Source organism: Lepisma saccharinum, chromosome 3 (genome assembly GCF_977018435.1).
Source record: "Lepisma saccharinum chromosome 3, izLepSacc3.1, whole genome shotgun sequence".
Classification (NCBI taxonomy): domain Eukaryota; kingdom Metazoa; phylum Arthropoda; class Insecta; order Zygentoma; family Lepismatidae; genus Lepisma; species Lepisma saccharinum.
This window is the reverse complement of record NC_139231.1, coordinates 34,905,280-34,926,059: the sequence shown is the minus strand read 5'-3', so window position 1 is coordinate 34,926,059 and position 20,780 is coordinate 34,905,280. Positions and strand designations below refer to the sequence as shown.

Below are 20,780 nucleotides of genomic sequence, written 5' to 3'. Positions count from 1 at the left end.
AACAAATATTGTACCTGCCTGCCAGTGGCGTGCCCAAGGAAGTTGGTGGGGGTTATAACCCCACCTTTGACCCAGTATTCCTAAAAAAGAAGAACATCAAATGCAGGAAAAGATGGCGAAATGAGGGCTGACTACTAAAAAATGTATACCAAATACCATCCTTTCGAAAATCCTGGGTACGCCACTGCTGCCTGCTGCATTAAACGATCATTTGATTAGTTAGCACGCACCACGTGACAATAATAAACTGGTCCCGATTGCAGACACCAAATACTAGGGGTGTGCGGGACAGAATGTTTTGGTTCGGGACAGGAATTTTTTTAAATCCCGACATTCGGGACGGGAAATAGTCTCGATTTCCCGACAATGTCGGGAAATTTTCGGGACGGGAAATGTTCGAAATTTCAGAAGCTCTGAAAATCTCAGATTCTATACGTAATTTTTACATTAAGCTTTTGTTTTTGCATTTCTGTTACAAAAAATAACAATTTCAGATAAGTTCCAGACATTTACAATGCAGAAAAAGTCGAGAATTAACGACTTTTTAAAATGATCATTCGGTATTTCCCGACTGCTTGGATCCCGAGAAGACGGGAAGGCATTTCCGAAGTTGGGATCGGGACGGGAATTTTTTTTTTCCCCGATCTTGGTCCCGACTTTTCGGGATACCGCACACCCCTAGCAAATACACTACTTGACTCGAAATCAACGAACTAGACGACTCGGTGTTGTACCGTGCAACGAACTAGACGCTTCGGTGCAATGAGAGTCAAAGCGAGTAAAAAAGTGCAGCGAACTAGATGGGGCTAATCTATACTGTGGATGAGGTAATACGTCAAGGTTATTCTGTGGCGATTCTGTGGGTACCTAGTATGTCTATGCTTGATTCTGTGGTTATTAGAAATATCTGATGAAATAGTTTTGTTTTCGAAATTTTGTGGAAAAAATTGGAGTTGGGATAATTACAGAATGGATTGGTATAATTTCTTTTCTGGATTTTTAAGACCTCCAGACCATCATACTCACAGAAGAGATGAAAATGATTATGATGATAGGTAAATATATATTATGTATACAATTTTGTAAATAATCGTTCGACTTCTTGTTGACTAGCTGTAAAAAACAAAAAATATTAACCCCTTCACTGTGGCGACGTTGAAGAGAAGTACGACCAAAAAAAAAAAATCGGAGCGAATTGACAATATAGAGAAAGTCTCCAATTTTGTTAATTTTCGGTATACTAACTAATTTTGGCCTCCTAATGACGAATCTGTTGTAAAAAACCGGGGGTCACGGCTGGAAATTTGAAAAAAAAGTCGATTGAATTTTTTTATATATAGTTTTACGAACGAAAATATAATCTCCTGTCATTGTTTCCAACCACGCCGTTGTTTTACAAGAAAATGAGGTAAAATTTTCGTATCCCCAAAACGTATTTCTTCAATTTTACAGGAGAAAGTACTTACCGAAATGGGTTTATTTATACTTTAGGAAGGTCTTGGAAGTTTGCTTTCAACTCGTTGAAATTTATTTGCCGATAAATCATGTAATTTTCGAAATTAATGTCGCTCCGATGCATGAAAGCTGTTCCCTTGATGTCCGTCTACTACGTGAACCAAATATTTGCGAGCGTTTCATGACGTAGCAACCGGTCAGTGTTTCCAAATGCGCGGTTTTGTAACTGTGTAACAGTTCTAGAACGTAAATAAACGTGAGTTACTGTTCATCATTTCTGATTACGAACTTGCGACAACATGACGTGCACAGGATCAGTGGCGTGCTCAATGTGAGGTTGATGGGGGTGATAACCCCCCCCCCCTTTCGCCCAGTATATCTAAGGCTATTTATGAATGGTTCGTGGGCTATTTATGTATGGTTCGTGGGGCTATCCGTGAATGGTTCGTGGGGCTATCTGTGAATGGTTCGTGGGGCTATCCGTGAATGGTTCGTGGGGCTATCCATGAATGGTTCGTGGGGCTATCCGTGAATGGTTTGTGGGGCTATTTATGAATGGTTCGTGGGGCTATCCGTGAATGTTTGTTTCGTGGGGCTATCCGTGAATGGTTCGTGGGGCTATCCGTGAATCGTTCGTGGGGCTAGCGCCAATGGTTCGTGGGGCTATCCGAGAATGGTGTGTGGGGCTACGAATATTTTTTTCGAAACCAATTTTTAACTATTGAAACCTTTGCGTGGCCCTACTAACCTATCCACGTGCCAATGGTTCGTGGGGCTAGCGCGAATGGTTCGTGGGGCTATCTTTTTCACTATTGAAACCTTTGCGTGGCCCTACTAACCTATCCACGCGCCAGTGGTTTGTGGGGCTAGCGCCAATGGTTCGTGGGGCTAGCGCCAATGGTTCGTGGGGCTATATTTTTAACTATTGAAACCTTTGCGTGGCTCTACTAACCTATCCACGCGCCAATGGTTCGTGGGGCTAGCGCGAATGGTTCGTGGGGCTATCTTTTTCACTATTGAAACCTTTGCGTGGCCCTACTAACCTATCCACGCGCCAATGGTTCGTGGGGCTATCTTTTTCACTATTGAAACCTTTGCGTGGCCCTACTAACCTATCCACGTGCCAATGGTTCGTGGGGCTAGCGCCAATGGTTCGTGGGGCTATCTTTTTCACTATTGAAACCTTTGCGTGGCCCTACTAACCTATCCACGCACCAATGGTTCGTGGGGCTAGCGCCTATGGTTCGTGGGGCTATCTTTTTCACTATTGAAACCTTTGCGTGGCCCTACTAACCTATCCACGCGCCAATGGTTTCAGTTGCTTTGTTTTGTTTCAATCACTTATCGCACAACACTCTTGCTACCTTGCGTTCTGACGTCAGCAGACTGAAGTTTATTTTTAGGCTAAAGGCCTATGTTGTTATCCATATCATTAAAATTTCAGTAACCACCAAACGTCTCTAATTCCCTTATTTTCGTATTTTCCACATTCATACTTACGTATTCTCCATACTAGTACCTAGATATTTTGCTATGAAGAAGGTCGCAACACTGCATAACCACTGATCATGGACTACGCTAGTCAAGATTTCTCCGCCATATCGCGTGTAACGCAAGCAAAAGCGAAGAAAATAAAAATACTCCATATTTCGAAAATTGAGATTATTTGCCTGCAAAAAACGAAACGCGAAATAGAAGAATCCTTACGAATGCAGAATATGTAAGTATCAATGTGAAAAATACGAAAATAAGGGAATTAGAGACGTTTGGTGGTTACCGAAATTTTAATGAAAATGATTTATGATGTTCAATTCGGTATAATTTAACAATACAGGGAATTTATCCAATTTGTTAGGAATTTGGGTAAATATCTGTTATATCGGAGACACTTTTCTTCGAATTTACAGGAGAAACTACATACGGAAATGAGTTTCTGTTGCATTTATCAAACTTCGTGGAGGTATGTTGTCAGTATGGAATGCTGCACAACAGAAAATAATCACTTCTGATCAAATAAAGTAGCCTTTTGTGCAAAGCGACAACATTATGCCATTGTTTCCATTATGAACCTGCAGTTGGCGCGAGTGTCGAAAGTCACGCGGTCTCGCGAGAGGAACAAGTGTTTCCAAACGTGCCTTTTTTTTACCAGATTTTTTAAATTTTTTTAACTATGCTTACATAACCTAACCCAACCTAACCTTGCCGGAAATGGTTCGTGGGGCTAACATGAATGGTTTTTGGGTCTATCGTGAATGGTTTTTGGGACTATCCGTGAATGGTTTTGGGGGCTATCGGGAATGGTTTTTGGAGCTATCCGTCAATGGTTTGTGACGACATAATGAACACGAAAGTAGGTATTTTTCGGTTAAGAAGGTTGCAACACTGCATGCCCACTCCAAATCGACAAAACCCAAGCACGACGCGTGATGATCCACAGCTGTGCGCGAAATATTCTATGTTCCGCAATGGAAGAAAGGACCCAAATGAATTACTCGTAATGTGAAAAATCGAAGTTATTTTCGTGTAAAAATCATAATGGCACCTTGAAATAGGTTCCGCAATACACAATTGGTAAGTACAAACCATTTGAAACTGAAAATATGCGTTAGAAATGTGTCTCCGATATAACAGACATTTACCGGAATTTGGAATACTTACTAATTTGGGCTTCGTAATCACGAATCTGCACTTAAAATTTGGCGCTTATTTGGGGGCAGGTGAATCCCACCAATTTCTAACATGCCTTTAACAGGGACTCTATAGAGAAAGCTGGAGCGGAGTGGGGGCAGGGCCACGTTAGCGGTTGGGTGCGGTAGGTCAATTACCCCAGGGGCGGAGCCCGGAATTGTTGGGAATGGAGAAATTCCCGGTATTGTAAGTTTGAAATTTGGCATACTCACTAATTTTAACCCCCGGAATCACGAATCTGCAGTTAAAATTTTGCGCTCACACATGAAAAAAGCAAAATAGTCTAAATTAAGTTCTAATTTCCAAATTCTGAAGCGTAATACAGTACTATAACAAAATTCTTGTAAATCATAAATTTATGTATAAGGTCTCTCTCTACATTCCACTTTTTTGTAACAAAAATAAAACTTTTCTGTGCATCATTGGACGTGTGCAGTAATACTTTTTTATTTTCTCATGATTCCTATCTGACCATGACAACAACATGAACATTAAGTCACACTTAATACAATTGTAACATACTATGAATGAAATCTATATGATGAAGCACAATTAAGTGGAATAAAGTAAAGGAGATTCTGACTTTGATGCTACAATGCAACTCTTGTGTAGACGCTCATTTTTCACGAGACTTGATAATAATATTGTGATGTTTAATTAATTGTATTGTTTCCAATACCAAATTTCTACGCTCGACAAATGCATATCAAAAGAAAATAAAAATATATATAATAATTCTAAAAGTTGCCATTCCATGAGAATCAAGGTTTGTCCAGGATGCCGTGAGAGAGAGGTTGAACACAGGAGACTCCCGACCATTGTAGGATTGTTGGCAATCCTAACAGTGACTCATAAATATATTATGAGTCACTGTTATGAAATTTTCATTTTAAGATATGTTATGCACATTATGAATTATGTTATACACATTATGAATGGAGGACAGATGTACACAAAATATTTTCTTCAACATTACAGACAAATAATACAATTTGAAACAGTTATGTAGAAATACAATTTAAAGCCTGAAAATAAAATTTTACATTTGTCTTGATATCACAGCTGCTGTAATCTTCAGATACCTCAGGAAAAATGAAAATAAATAGATAATATGAACAAGTGTTCTTCGGTTATCAACCAGGTTAAGTTGATGTTGGCATCCAATATTTCGAACGCATACATTGTTCTCATCATCAGGGTATGTTGAATTGGAGGCCAGTGCAAAGTTATATATGCGAGTGTGGAGGGGGTGGAGCTTTGGTTCTGTTCTGTGATTGGCTCATTCTGGATCCTGGTGTTTTATTGGCGGATGTCGTGTTTTTGCGGAAAAGTGAGTTCCATGCATGACTAAGATTGAGTCCCACGTCTCTGTTGAGATTCTTGCTTTCCAGTGAAATGTCTATGGCTTCCTTTATTTTTCTGTCCAAAAATAGCTAATGGTCTGCATTATGACATCCCCCCATTTGTTTGTTGACTTAATTAAACTGTCTCTGCATGAAACATCAGATCTTTGTGGTGAAAATGCACCATATATCGTCATGTGAGAACCAGACGGACGTAACTCCAATTTATCTAATTTACAGGAGAGAGAAGAAAACTATTAATAGGAAGTATGACCTAAAAAGAAAAATCAGTAAATTGAATATATGTGACAAGGTAGATCATCCATGTATAGGATGAACAAGAGAGGGCCCAAGATGCTCCCTTGTGGCACCCCAGACAAAACAGGAAGATAATCAGTAGCTCCTGAAAGGATGACATGCTGCTGTGTCCATGAGTGGGTAATTCCATGTCAAATCAACCAAGAAAAAATAAATTTTGGAATTTGATGTCATGGATTTGATTATTTTTTGGTATACACTCTTCTTATCATCTGAAATATAGATTTTTACTTTTCATGTTGCCAGTTTTTGAGTTATTGAATTTTGAAAATTGACAAAATTGCCCAAAAACTGCTCACCGCTGAAACTTTAAATACAATTTGAAAGAGACCTGTTTCAACTACAGAGCTAGGCATGGTCTCATTTTAAAGCTTATGAAGAGGGCTTTCATTTGATATACAACATGCTTGGTTTTTTTGTGAAACACAAATTTTTAAAGGTTTTTCAAAATTTCCATTTTTCAATTTCCAAAAATACGAAATTTTCAAAAATGTTACACATACTGGTACATATCTACTGAAGGTTCAGTCAAAATTTCAAGGTGGTATCTCTTTGGTATCATATGAAAAGTGAATTCCTTTGAAGACCATGCACTGATTTAAGTTAACATATTTTGCATACCTAACCACATTATAAATACAGAAGCATACATACCAACTTCATTACTAGAGCTATCATTAGTTTAACATTTTGATGAGTGGTTACAAACACATACAGTGTGACCACTGGCTCCTTCTATTATGCAACTCTTTGGTCTTGGTTCCACAAATTTTGAAAACCCAATCTTAAGTAGCAGATATTTAGATTTAAAAAGTCTGAATATTTCTCTCAGATTTCCCAGGATCAATCTTTTTTGAATGTGGATACATTTACCATCTGTGTCCCTCACGGAAACATAGTCTTTCTTGCCAGGCATTTGCCTGCTAACTTCATAATTGCAGTAACGAATGAGGCTGTTTCTTCTGGTAAAGTTTTTCCAGGTCTGGGGTCAGGTGAGGACAAAATTCACTTCTCTTCGACAAGTTTTCTTTTTTTTCTTTCCTAGCTATGTAATTACTAACACCAAACTTCTTTTCAATTTTACCACATGACCAACTTTTGGGCAAAATAGACAAAATGATGAACCTTTCACTATTATTTGCAGTTTTAAATCTCTCTTTAAGTTGCTCAAAAATTTCTGATTCTGAATTGCTACAGTGGCATTCTTCTTCATCTTTATCACCTTCTGCATTAAAAAGGGATTGGGTATAAGTATTTCTTATTTTATTTATCTTTTCTCTGTAATACCTTTTCAAACTCTTCAGTTTCTTCTTACTCATTGGAGACTCACCAAGAGAGATGAAAGAGGCATTCACGTAGCTGAACCCTGTATCAACATCCATATATTCTGAATCTTGGTTACTGCAACTAGGACCAGCATTATCATCTTAGCTTGCTTAGATAATTTGCTTTTCCTTCTTAAACTGCAGTCTACAGAAAGTGCAAATTTTCATGTTTTCTTCAATTCCGTAATTTAAGGAAATCATCCAAGCTGCCTCAGATCTTTACTACACCAGTGTCCCGTTTTGTTCAATGGATTACAACAGTGACTTCTTGCCATCCATAATAATATTTTTTTTTAAAAATGAAGACACTAATAAAGCAAGTTTCAAACAATTTACAGCACACAAGTTAACTGAGATGTACACACTCTGACAGCTACACCACAACGGATCCAGTTGGACAAAGAAGCATAGGAGAGCAGGAATAATCAAGTCACTGCAGGAAAGAGATGACTCACACTTTAACTGTCTCTCACTCATGGTACCAAAGAGATACCACCTTGAAATTTTGACTGAACCTTCAGTAGAAGTGTACCAATATGTGTTAAATTTTTGGAAATTTTCAAATAAAATTTTGAAACAACTTTCAAAATATGTTTTTCGCAAAAAAAAACAACAACAAAAAAAGCATGTTGTATATCAAATGAAAGCCCTCTTCATAAGCTTTAAAATGAGACTATGCCCAGCCCTGTAGTTGAAACAGGTGTCTTGCAAATTGTATTTAAAGTTTCAGCGGTAAGCAGTTTTTGGGCAATTTTGTCAATTTTCAAATTTCAGTAACTCAAAAACTGGCAACATGAAAAATAAAAAAAATATATTTTCTATGTTTCAGATGGTAAGAACCATGTGTACCAAAATTTAGCCAAATCCATGACATCAAAGGTTTATGCACTGGTTGATTTGACATTGAATACCCGATTGTACCATAGATAATCCTGGATTAAGGAGAGAAATTTGTTATGTATGTTAAATCTAGTTTTTGCAGAGCAGTCACTTTTTCACCAAATAAGATTTGGGTAAATATGTGATATCGCCCGGACGGATTTCTTCAAATTTACAGGAGAATGTACTTACTGAAATGAGTTTCTTTAGCATTCTGGACGTTCTTGGAGGTATTTTCTTTCACGGAAAGTAAAAACTTCGTAGTTTAATGCTGCCAAACAAGAATTAATCACTTTTTACGTAAGAAATTGGCATTGCCTGCCACATTATGCCGTTGTTTCCATTGTGTGCGTGCAGATGGCGAGAGCGTTGAAAGTCACGCGATCTCTGCAGTGTTTCCAAATGTGCCTTCTTTTTACGAAAATTTCTATTTTTAACTATGTTCACCGCATTTTCTTTTTTCGATGAATTTAGGGGTGAAATGAGTGCTAATGGAACCTAACCTAACAGGCCTAACCTAACCTTGTGTGAATGGTTTGTGGGGCTATCCGTGGATGGTTTTTGGGGCTAACATCAATGGTTTGTGGGGCTACCCGTGGATGGATTTTGGGGCTAACGTCAATGGTTTGTGGGGCTACCCGTGGATGGTTTTTGGGGCTAACGTGCATGGTTTGTGGAGGTAAACATGGAAAAAAAAAATCGAAATAGTATGTAATTTTCCGTCATGAAGGTTTGAAACACTGCTTGTGCACTGAAAATCGACAAAACACAAGCTGGCGCGTCATGACGCGCGATGATCCATTACGAGTGCACGCCATATTGTCTATTACAGAAGCGGAACAAGTAAGACAAATAATCAATCGTAATATGAAAAGTTGACAGTATTTTATGGAGAAAGGCATAACTTCACCTTAAAGAATGTTCCGCAAGGCAAAATAGGTAAGTACCAGTGGTAAAATTAAGGAAATAAATGAGTGAAAGGTGTCCGGGCGTTATCGCATATTTACCAAGATTTGTGCTTGGGATCATTGACTTGATCAAATATGAAGTACTCCTCAATCCCCAGTTTCTCAGAACACTTGAGCAAATTTCCCTTCAAAAGATCCACAAAATGTTAATTGTTCATAGTGTTTGCAATTAGATCAATTTCTCCCACTCAGGTTGATGTTATGCATTTCCAAATTGGACTGTTGCCACCACCACCACACTCACCTCATTTTTCAGATTTTTTAGAATATATTTGTTTATTTGATTTGCACCACATGCCCACTTTCTAGAATTAACCAGTGTACATCACACTGGTGAGCCCAAAATGATGCCAAATACAGTGGAACCTGGAAAGTTTCAAGCTGAGACAAATGAAGGCTAGATTTGGAAAGCATGTGCATTGTTAGTAAAACGTCAGCAATAGTGATGAAATCTTAAAATATATTTTATGAATAGAATATCTTCTCACGTAGCAATATCTCATTTTAAATGTTCATTACAAACTTATTTGACATTCTTTGCAAAAGTATCAAAGATTGAAATATGTACACTTACCTTCACCTTACTGTAGAACATGGATGCATGCTTTGATGGCTCGACATCTATTATTTTATTTAGCATTCAAATGAAGGAGCAGTGCTATTTAAGGTAGTAAGTATTGCTGTGCATATAGCACTGTACCATTAAGGCACATGTAGGAAATGTGGGGATAGGGCCCCACATATTCTTCATGTTGGCCATTTTGGAAGTGATGTGATCAGCATCACCCTCTGGCCAACTTTACTCTCAGGTATGCATCAGTGGCGTATACTGGGTTAAGAACCAGGGCTATCACACCATATCATATTGAGGGGGGGTGTTTTTGTTATTTTAACTCATTTGGGGTGGCGGGTTGAAGTGATGTGACTCTGATTAAAAATATATACCTCCTAAATAAAACATGGAAATGTACACTGTCAGTAAGGAAGGGATTTCAAGAATTTCATTCTTATTTGCATAAATAAGAGGCCCATATTGTGAAATATTATGTAGGCCTATATACGAGAATAAAAATAAAATTTCAACCTACCAATTTTCATGTTTTTAAGTTTGGGTACTCCTTGTTGGCACAGTGGGTACTCCTTGTTGGCACAGTGGTTACATAGTTTCCTTTAAACTAAGGGGTCCCAGGTTCGATACATGGTGGTTTAGATACCACTTTAACTGTAGGTCCAATCCCCATTAGCTTATCTGTTCATAAAGTGGACATACAAGAAAAATCCACAATGATTGGAGCTTATCGTCGTTTGTAAGCCGAATAGACAGCTTGTTAATTATGTCCCTCATTTAAGTTCACTACACAACACAGCACATATCATTCACAAAAATATAATCCACTCACTACTGTATTCACACACTGCCTCTAAATAAATTCCACGCACCAAGACCACTCGACGTGATCTAGACTAGAACTGGTCCTTCATTTCAGCACTCATAAACCATTCCCGCTCAGCCAACAATTTTCTACTCCCCACTTTATCTCTAGTTGTTTGAAAGGCAACGACCTCTTTTTGAACTCCTCTGCAAGCGTTCAATGATGTTCTTGTCCCTGCATGTGACACACTTCCTCCTTGCTGCAATAATATGGCTTCAAAATTCCCCATTCTTGGGAAAATTACATGCTGGGAAAAATTGGTTTGCAACATTGACTCAGACTGTTGAGGAAGTTCAGAGGGTTTTTCCCCTGCCATATGCAACCCTGTTCCCTCTCCTGTAGCAGTTTGGCTCCACAATTCCCCGATCCTGGGGAAATTACATGCTGGGAAAAATTGGTTTGCAACATTGATCAGGGTCCTGTAAAGCTTGACCACGGTGACCCCCGTGGAGTTGCCCACCTGCGATGGGCCAGCTGTCTCGCAAATTCAAAGAAAGCAGGGAATGTTTCCAACTCCTCTAAGAATTTATGTTCATCTTCTTATTGAAATGAACAATTTTATGCACATTTTCTGATAGATATTTTTTGTGTATTTTATTCACTGAGTCTGGGCTTGGCAGATAACCTAGATAGCCCCGAATATACGCCTCTGGTACCCATTGATTTGAGGCTGGGTGAGCCTCGGATCCGCTTTATGCAGGGACAAGACAGGAAAAAATTCCAACCTTAGATCACCCATCCCGGGAATCGAACCTGGATCTCCTGCATGACAGTCAGAAACCCTACCTGCTAAACCATCGTGGCTATTTAAGATGTCAACAATTTATGTCTGCATGCAGTATATTCACTCTCATTGCAACAAAATTAGCTTGACATTCCTACTACTGCCTACAGAATGGATATGAATCAGAGCAAGTGTCATCGCAATTTCAATACATCAGCTGCACGAACTCTGAAGTCTGGTCTAAATGATGATATCATGGCTTAATCTGATGAAAGCTTTGGTGAGCAGTGGTGCATAGCTGGGTTCTGGAAAGCATGGTGTCATCCTGACATCGTTGCCTTGTAATGTTCGATATCCGGTGGAGACACATAGTGGTTCGGATACTACTTTAACCTGTAGGTCCAGTCCTGATTAGTCTTACTCTGCATAAAGTGGACTTAACATTTAATTGGATTGATTTGGTGTTTTAAGTCCACTTTATGCACAGTAAGGCTAATCTGGACTGGACCTACAATTTAAAGTGGGATCCGAACCACTTGTGCCTCCACCGGGTATCAAACCCAGGACCCCTAGTTGACTTAACACACCAACTCAATCAATCAATGTTGTCTGAAAATAACCCCCTCATCTGTTTTCATCATTTCCAAGATATTGGTTTCGTGAACAGTCAGCTAGCTCACGGTGTCCTGATGTACAGCAGTCTCAGTGTTTGTTCCAAGTTTGCTGGTTTTGGAAAGCTTGGTTCGGTGTTTTCAAGTTGTTTTTTTGTCACAGCACCAGTCATCTCACTTACCACTTTCTTGGTGTGCCTTCCTGAAGTATAGAATGTATCCTATTTTTCTTTACATAACATTTTATCATGCTACCCACAGTACTCTTAGACATATTTAAAATTTGTGCAATTTATCTGTACTAGCAGCCTTGTGCATTAAAAAAAAGTAATTGCTACCGTGGCTTGTAGAGTGAATTGTTATTTTAGTACCCCATTTCTCCAGGAGACAATGGATCAACTTGTATCAGTTGAGGTGGCAGAGAATAACATGGCAGCCACATGACAGGAACAAAAGACATTCAAGGTGTATCCCAATTTTAAAGTGGCCTCTTCTTTTTTAACACTGAAGCAAAAAGATGTTAAGCCTTTAGCACAGAACGGTGCTTGTGGTCCAAGTTTTGCAAATTATTTACACACACACAAGACACAAATGTCTGTATTACTAATTTTCATATTTTTTCCCTAGGAGTCCAAGGCATGAAAACAGGGAGTCATTTGGCTTCAATGTTTACACTGATCCAATGGAGATGAGTCGCTATTTTGAAGTGCAAATGGAACAAATGATGAGTGCTTTTAGGATGATGGATTCTGCTTTTGGTATGTTTGTAATTAATCATTTTTACCATTATGTATTTCAGGCCTGGGCAACATGCCCTATTTGTGGCATATGCACCAGGGACGGCGACAGGGGTGGGCACTGGTGGGCAAGCACCCACCCAAAAATTCCTGTGGCCACCCGATTGCCCACCCAATCAAATTCAATAAGTACATATACTCTGGGATATATGAATGATCAAATATTTAAGTGTAACCTGCTGTTCATAACATGTATATTTTACTTGTGAATATTATCTATGCTGGAAATGTTCACATATTATCAACCCATAAAAAGCCACTTTTGTCATTGTTGAAACAAAAACTGTGATCAAATTAATACTTCCATGTTTAAAAGCAGCTAGTAGGCATAGGAGGCTCAAAATTATGATTTATGCCACACTGAGGATGTCTCAATTCAGGATCTATGGAAATTCCATTGAAAATTGTCTCGATTGGGGATGTGTTCTGTGAACCGGTTTGCTAAAGATTTGAGGTTGTCCTAACTTAGAATGTCTTCTTGACTGGAGCCCTAGAGTGGGAGTGACTCATAGGGTAGACATTTCACCGCTTGAACATGCACGTGCACGCGAGTTTCGCGTAGAAATGGAACGATATGATTCGTAACCTAACCTAATTTTGTCTTCTTCAAAGTTATTTGGACTATAATCTCTCCTTGCTCCTAAAGGTCAAAATTCTCAAGAAACCGGTAAGAATAGACATCCTCGATCTGGACAAATTCCACTGAGACATCAAATCTGTGATAAACACATCCTGAATCGAGACACTTTACAAAGAGATCCTGAATCAGGACATCCTGAATGTGGACGTCACCCAAAATTATGCAGGGTATGATCAAGATTAAATCAGAATTGAGGGTGAACTTGAGGTCTGCAGCTCCGGGCCTCCACTACGTATATATATAAATTCCAGCCTAGCTATGGTTAAAATAATCTCCAAATAAACAAATCTTACTTCCACCAGCAACACAATAAATTATTTCGACTTTTTAATTAATATTAGAATAATTTAATCAAGAAGACTTAGTTAGATGGCCAGGCCATGTGACACGAATGGCAGAGGAAAGAATAGTTTACAGGATTCTTGTTGGGAAACCTGATGGTAAGGGACCAGTAGGAAGGCTAAGATGAGGTTAGAGGGATAACGTTGAGATGGACCTAAAATAAATTGGTAAAGATGGGAAAGATTGGATTGATCTTGTCCAGGATAGGGACAGATGGAAGGCTTGTGTTGCTGCAGCCATGAACCTTCAGGTTTAAGTATGCTATAGAGCAGGCATGTCCAACGCATCAATCCCGACTGATCGGTCGATCGCGGGGCATTTGTTGGTCGATTGCAGTTACCTATTGTAATTATACAACTATAATGTATAATGGCTGAGTAGGTACAAATTTTTGCAAAGATTAACAATTAATAGTAGCTCACTGCCTGTTGTGACAATAAAAACCAGATCACTGCTTGATTGAAGTTGGACATGCCTGCTATAGAGTATAATATAATTTTAGTTAGCTCCGCATTGAAATTCCACAAGTGTCCCTTTTTTTTTTCATTACAATGTTTATATACCTGTCATCTTCAAATATCAATATGGTATACGAAATATCAACTTTATATTCGTTCTACTAATAAGAAGGAATCACAACAATCACTGCAATACCGAAGTGAATAAATTTTAATAAATCACTTATATATGGAAAAAGGGGGGATAAATATCCAACTCTTATATATTAGGCCTTAATTGACATGTGGGTTCTGGGGGGAATTCTGAATTAAACGATGGCGGAGACAGTATTCAACTCTAAGTCTTAGATTAGGGTGGGTATTTTAGTTAGAGGGGCATTGAGCATTAAGGTATCCAATTCTTGTGTATTACTATTGTCTTAGAATGTTGCAGAAATTCTGGTGTGGAGAATGACAATTAATTTTTTGGAGGAGGCAATATCCAGTCTTCAAATCAACAGTAAGTCTAAAATTGACATGGACATTTTTGTGGTAGGATTGAGTATGAAATTTAAAGGGGGAGATAGGAAGCTCTTGATAAAGTGTTAAATCTTTTGTCAAGGGATTTCTGTAGAGAAGAGAGAGTTTGAACATTAAATTTTGGAGACTGTATTTAGCCATATGGTATCCACATGTTTTCGACCCCGAACGTGCCAAGACAGAAGTTGGAAAATAATAAATATCCCGGGATCCTAAGAAAGTATTGACACCCCGTTAAATTAATATTCTTGAAATCCTGCAAAGAAATGGATGTAAAAATGTTCTTTCTTGCTTCACTCGCAATAATGTGTTTGTTACAACAATGCGTGTTTGGCGATTTACTGAGGTGGATGTGAATTTTTATGCTATAGCTGCATTACAAGACATGAACGATATTCTCCATATTCATGAGTAACATCACTTCTTAAAATATAGTGCTTAGTGTTGGTATACTGCTTATTTTAAAGCAGGTGCATCATTTGTAACAAAAAGCTAAGGAAAAAGTTACTTTCGGTGTAGGGATTACGATATAGTTTCAGGGCGCAAATGATATGATATGGGGGGCAGATGTCATGGACATGATTTTTGTGGGGATGTGCCATTGGCCTTGGGGAAGATGGGCACCCCTGCATATATTGTCCTTGCCCCTCAAATGTTGGCACCTAATCGCTGCTACTACAAACATTCAGATAGATTTGTCAGTTGTACAAACCTTGTAAGCTAAGAAAAGTAACCCCCAAGGAGTAAGAAAACTCTTTCAGTCAACAACTTATACGATGAAAATACTATGCTCAGGAACATGCATTTAAATTACGAGAAACTTTACAATTGTCTACCATCGCACTTTCTATCATTGTCGCAGAATACATAAAATCAAGTATGTGCCTTGTATTTGCAACACAAGCTTAAACCTAATTCACATTTATTTCACTGTATTAACATGCGTGAAAGAATGTGATTAGAATGTATGGCTGCGCCTGTGTAAACCAGTGGTGTATCCTATGAGGCCAGGAGGCCGGGCCTACCCACACCATTACTCTTTTACTCTTTTAAAGTTATATTTACTTATTTCGTCAAAAACATATGTAATGCAATGCAAAAGTTTGGAATTTTCATTTATGATAATTACAAAAAAATTCTAACCATGTCCAGTATACGGACTTTCCACGGAGTGAGGCACATTTGCTGGGGCCTCTTCTCTTCACAATCTGTTGTACGGTTGTATATGCGGGAAGCCTAATCTTACGAGTACTGTACATATGCTTATAACGTGCTTGTGAGGCCGGCCTCACGGTGTTACCCGCTAGGACAAACAGAATATCAGCAACACTGCATTTCCGCCAGGGTTGGAAATTTGTGGTGTACCAGCATTTTTTTATAAACATTAGCCTTTTGTTCGTGCAAAGAGATTTCTATTTCATTGTACATTCTCCATATTTGGTACAAATCTTAGGTTTTCCTTCCTTTCATCGACAAGAGTAAGTGAAATTGAAAATTACGGAGTACTGTAGTTCTGACTTCGTTTTCTGGTCAGAGTGCTGATGGTCTTGTCGATTCACCCAACACCATAGCGTAAACAGAAAGTCTAAAGAACTTATATTTGTAAAGTAAGTCTTCATACCAAATTATGTAAATTAAAATGCAAGTACGCTCTATGTTTACAAAGTACTTTTACTTTCACTGGAAATAGAATAATTTATTTTTATCGTGAACGGGGATTCCCTCGCTTGTTCCCTCTCTGTGAAAACTTGCCTCCAGCTCAGGATGCTACAAGGGAGCTTGGCTCGGAGCGCGAGTTTCGTGGCTGTAGAGCTTTTGTTTATGATTCATGTCGTGTGCAGCGATCAGATTTATGCAAGGAAGTGCTGGACTAAAATGCAAGAACAATTGAGTTCTTAATTGAGTGAAGATCCAATCATCGGCAAGGTAGGCTACTTTTGGTCTTTCATGTTTCCTTCTTATAACAATAATTTCTAAAATGTTTTCAACTCTCTTTTCCTTTGCAAGTAGCAGTGGCAAGTGACAGCATTTTTTTTAAAAAAAATTAAAAGTTGTTGAAACATTATTTAATGCGTTAACACTGTCGTCGAATAGATATTACAAGCAGACATTTTTTTATTCAGCCGACACAAGCGACGAGGTAGGCAGTTTCGTTTACCCTGAAGGGATAACAAAGGAAGAGGGTGGGCAATGAGAGTACAATGCAAGGGAAGACTTTTTATGGGTTTAGGACAAAGAGTGTTATGTGGTTATTACGGGGGACATGTCTGTTTCAGGTTTGGTGGAGCAGGCCAGTGTTGTCACTTTGGATTGGCAGAAAAGAGCTAAATTGCGCTTAAAAATTGGGATTCTATTCTCTCAAGCAACTACATTTATTATAACCTGTTTATATATTACATAGTAATCTTTTGTGTTGCCATCATACAAGGGTCCTATGTTCTATTATCACGTAAAGGTGGGTAGAACTAACTAGGATGCGAAGTATTCACACTGAATGAGATAGGTCACCTTTACCTATGTTTTTTCTTGAAAGTCCCATAGTGGTCATCCGAACACGTTACGAAGCCAGGTGACCTAATTGTGGTCATGTCAATGTTTCCTGATCCTCTTTTAATTCATTCTCCATACATTCTCATCGTCATGAGTAACATAGAGCAGAACAAAGACGAAAATATCCAAAATTTAAATTATGTTTACTTGCACATACAGGTGTCAGAATTCATTTATCTCGAAAGCCAAGACCATTAAAACCATTCCTTTAGTTAGACAACATATAACTATGGTGTTTTTTTTTCTCGGTGCGAGGAAGTCTTTCTAAAAAAAACTAAGTTGGCAACAGTAGAACGTACCAAACTGACAGTCGCTGAAAGTGCAGAATTCTGTCATCTGCTCACAGCACAAACGTCATACTGACCCGAAAATTATGGGATTCCTCTAGCCCTTTTCACCTCATTGCAAAATAATCTAGATCGATGACATCTGGTGGGCGCGAGGAGAACGTCTAAGACATAATTATCGTACTGATGGCCGGTAACAACACTTTTGAAAACGTCACGCCACTGGCAAGTAAAGAAGCAGCCTGGAGAGACATTGAACCTCCCTTTCTCATTACAGATTTAAGCAAGTAATGGAGATTATCGCACTTTTGTGCCTACCCTGCTAGCAACTCTACGCTTCGCCACTGGTGTAAACTTCCTTGAAATAATTGTGTCCATCAGAGACAAAACGAAAGGAAATGGAACAAGATGCGAGAATAGATTAGAAAGGAATAAAGAGGAAAATCAGGAGTGTAAGAGAGAGGGGGATACATACGTCTTACATACACATACATGGTCTTACATTTATACTGCCCACCCTAATCTGTCACTATGGAGTTTCTGCCCACCCGGTCGAAAATTTCTGGTGCCGCCCCTGATATGCGCACGTGGAACTCTTTGAGTGAGCAAGTTTACAGTAGCACTGTAAGATGGGCGGAAATGGGGGAGCAGTGTTGCCAGAGTCTTACGTACAAAATACACAAACTATGCTGTGAAATTAAACACAGTTATACGGTGTACGTTTTTAGAAGCGATATCAGGCAGGGTCACTCAGAGCGTGTCCTTTATGACCAGCCTATGGCAGGAGTGCAATTAAAGTTCATCATAACTAAGATGGGGCTAGACATTTTGAACCTGACAGTCAAGTCCTATAGATTTCCATCGCACACAGCCGGAGTTATCATTTCTTGAAGAAACACAGGTTAAAAGCACGTCTCAACATACATGCACACAATAACCCTTACATTATCCATCCCTCTGTTTTTTTAATTGCCCCCGTGTTGACACCGCTGAGTTGTTGTGTCTTGGGAAAGGTATGGGCATTAAATTCGGCTGAATATACACAATAACCCTTCATTGTCGTGGGCGTTCACGAACATTGCGAGTCTGAGTCAGTTTGAGTTCAGCATTTTCATAGGAAGGGCAGTTTAAATTATTTTACTTGTACGTGGTAAAAAAAATGCCTTTTTTCCACTGCAGCTTTTTTGGTTGGGCTTTTTTCGGCTCTTTACCCCAAATTTGTTTCTAATCAATGAAAATACATTACTTGACTCCTTTTTTCTTATTTCATAGCTATAATTTATCTCTACTGTAAAAAAAACATGTCTAAATTGAAAATACAACTTTCAACATGGAATTCAAAACTAGACACAAGCAGTAGTTGCAAAAATATGGCTTTTTTTGAATGGATGGTTTTTCCTCAAGTGTTAACTTCATATTTTAGTAGGTTTATTAAATATATCTACCTAGTGTGTAAGCACTCACACAACTAGAGTACTTATGTACATATTTTGTAAAGAGAATGTAATACAGAGCATTCCCTGACATTCACTACGAGACTCGGCTTCAAGCGGCCCAGCGTCAGCGTTTGTGTTTCCCGGTGAACGGGGTCCGCGACAGTTGCTCACTACGTACAGTCTGTTTTTTACGCTCTCCCTGCCTTCGCTCTCTTTCCCTTTCAGCTGACGTTGCAGACTGACTCCAGTATAATCCTCCCTCGGAAGTTGTGTTGTGTTGTGTCATGTCTGTGTGTTGAAGATTGTGGCTTAATATGGCACCACAAAAGTTTACATTACAACAAAGGATTTATCTTGTCGAGTGGTTACTTCGGAAATAGGAACTGTGGCGAAGTGCGACGACGTTTTGCAATAAAATTTCCTGGTGTTCCCATTCCACATAGGACCACTATATTAAACCTCGTAAAAATGTTTGGAGTAACAGGGTCAGTTCTGAATAAAAGTGGAAAGAAAAATGGGGAAATGTAAAGAATAAAGTATACAAAGACAATCCGCACACCATCCATGAGTTAAAGAGAGAGAAAATTTAATGGAAATAAATGACAAAATAATAATAAATACGAGAAATAGGTAGAATTACAGTAGACGAACTTGCACGTGTAAATGGAGTTGCCAGGAATGTGTGTTGCAGCAGAGGGACATCATTTTCAACACCTTCTGTAGTCAAGGTTAGTACACAATATGAAAACTGTAATTTTAATAGCCGACTCTAGCAACTGTCAAGGACCCCGTTTACCAGGAAAGACAAGTGCTGATGCCGGCCCACTTGCCGCCGAGTCTCGTAGCGAATGTCAGGGAATGCTCTGTAGTATGATGTAATTTTCATTGTTTGAATTTGACATGTGAACATGCACATGAAGCAAAAGAAAAAGAAGAAAGAAACACTGTCGTAGTGCACGGTGGCCTAAAAATGAGGCAGAAACTGAAATATGACATAGATTGGGACAAATGGGGGGAAAACATCATTAAAAACCTGGTTTCCTCTCAGTAAAATTTTGTTTGTTTAAGTCCACTTTATGCTCAGATTGGACCTACAGCTTAAAATGGGATCTGAACCACTGTGCCTCCTTGGAAACCCTTGAATACAAGGTGACATCAATATTTTATGCAATGAGGGAGGTTCATTCTTTTATATATGTCTGGCCATTTTCTAACAGTGTGAGAATTGTGTAATTGGTATCTAAATTACCCTTGTAGTAGCATACTGATCTTAAGTATTAAATGAATGGTAAAGTTTTAAATTGTCTTGAAAATACAATAGTTTAATATTAGCATCTTCATTTTTTGTGACATCAACGGCACAAGTTTGCAGAAGTGAAAGTTTGTTGTAAATTCATTTAATGCACAATATTGTCTAAACAGTATTGGGTCTACATTTTTAAAATGGAATCCAAATCTTGATGCAATATAGCTCCACTGAGGATCTCATCTGGTACTTATTCATTACAAGATAACAGGGTTACCAATATGCCATTGGATAGACACATACATAAATTCACGTATGGCAAAAACAAATTAGCTACAGGGTATACAAAAAGTCACGCAACAGAGATTTTGACTGTACGTAACTTTGTACAAAAAGTGATAGACATATTTGGTATTAATTTTGTTCATGCGGATATTTTAAACATTAAGCTATAAAATTGTGCTGTTCATAAACGTTCAGTATGGGGAAAAGATACTAAGCTGTAAAATAGAGAGTTGCAGCAAGGGCTATTTGCTAGTGTGTGTCTAATGGTTCACATGGGCAAAATGAACGGTATATGCTCGAAGACCAGTAGTTTACGTATAACTTTAATTTGTGTGTGGTACTGTGTGTGGGTGATCACACCCATTAAAACCCAGAAATGGCCAAAGACAGCACTGTGACATGGCGAAGAAGTGCCGCCATTAAATAAGCACAGCCCCTGCTGACTTGCAGGGAGGGAAGGGACCCCCAAAGGCTAA

At 38.7% G+C, this 20,780-nt stretch overlaps 1 protein-coding gene across 1 annotated transcript in view; it reads left to right on the top strand.

Annotated features, from left to right (window-relative positions):
* Window positions 1-847: 847 nt before the first annotated feature.
* The window catches only part of LOC145985740 (uncharacterized), a 54,780-nt gene continuing 34,847 nt past the window's right edge, over window positions 848-20,780 (top strand). Inside the window, exons 1-2 of the mRNA XM_083119802.1 lie at window positions 848-1,055; window positions 12,372-12,502. Of these exons, the coding sequence (XP_082975928.1) occupies window positions 970-1,055; window positions 12,372-12,502 (217 nt within the window). The 5' untranslated portion in view covers window positions 848-969. The remainder of the gene's footprint in view (window positions 1,056-12,371; window positions 12,503-20,780) is intronic.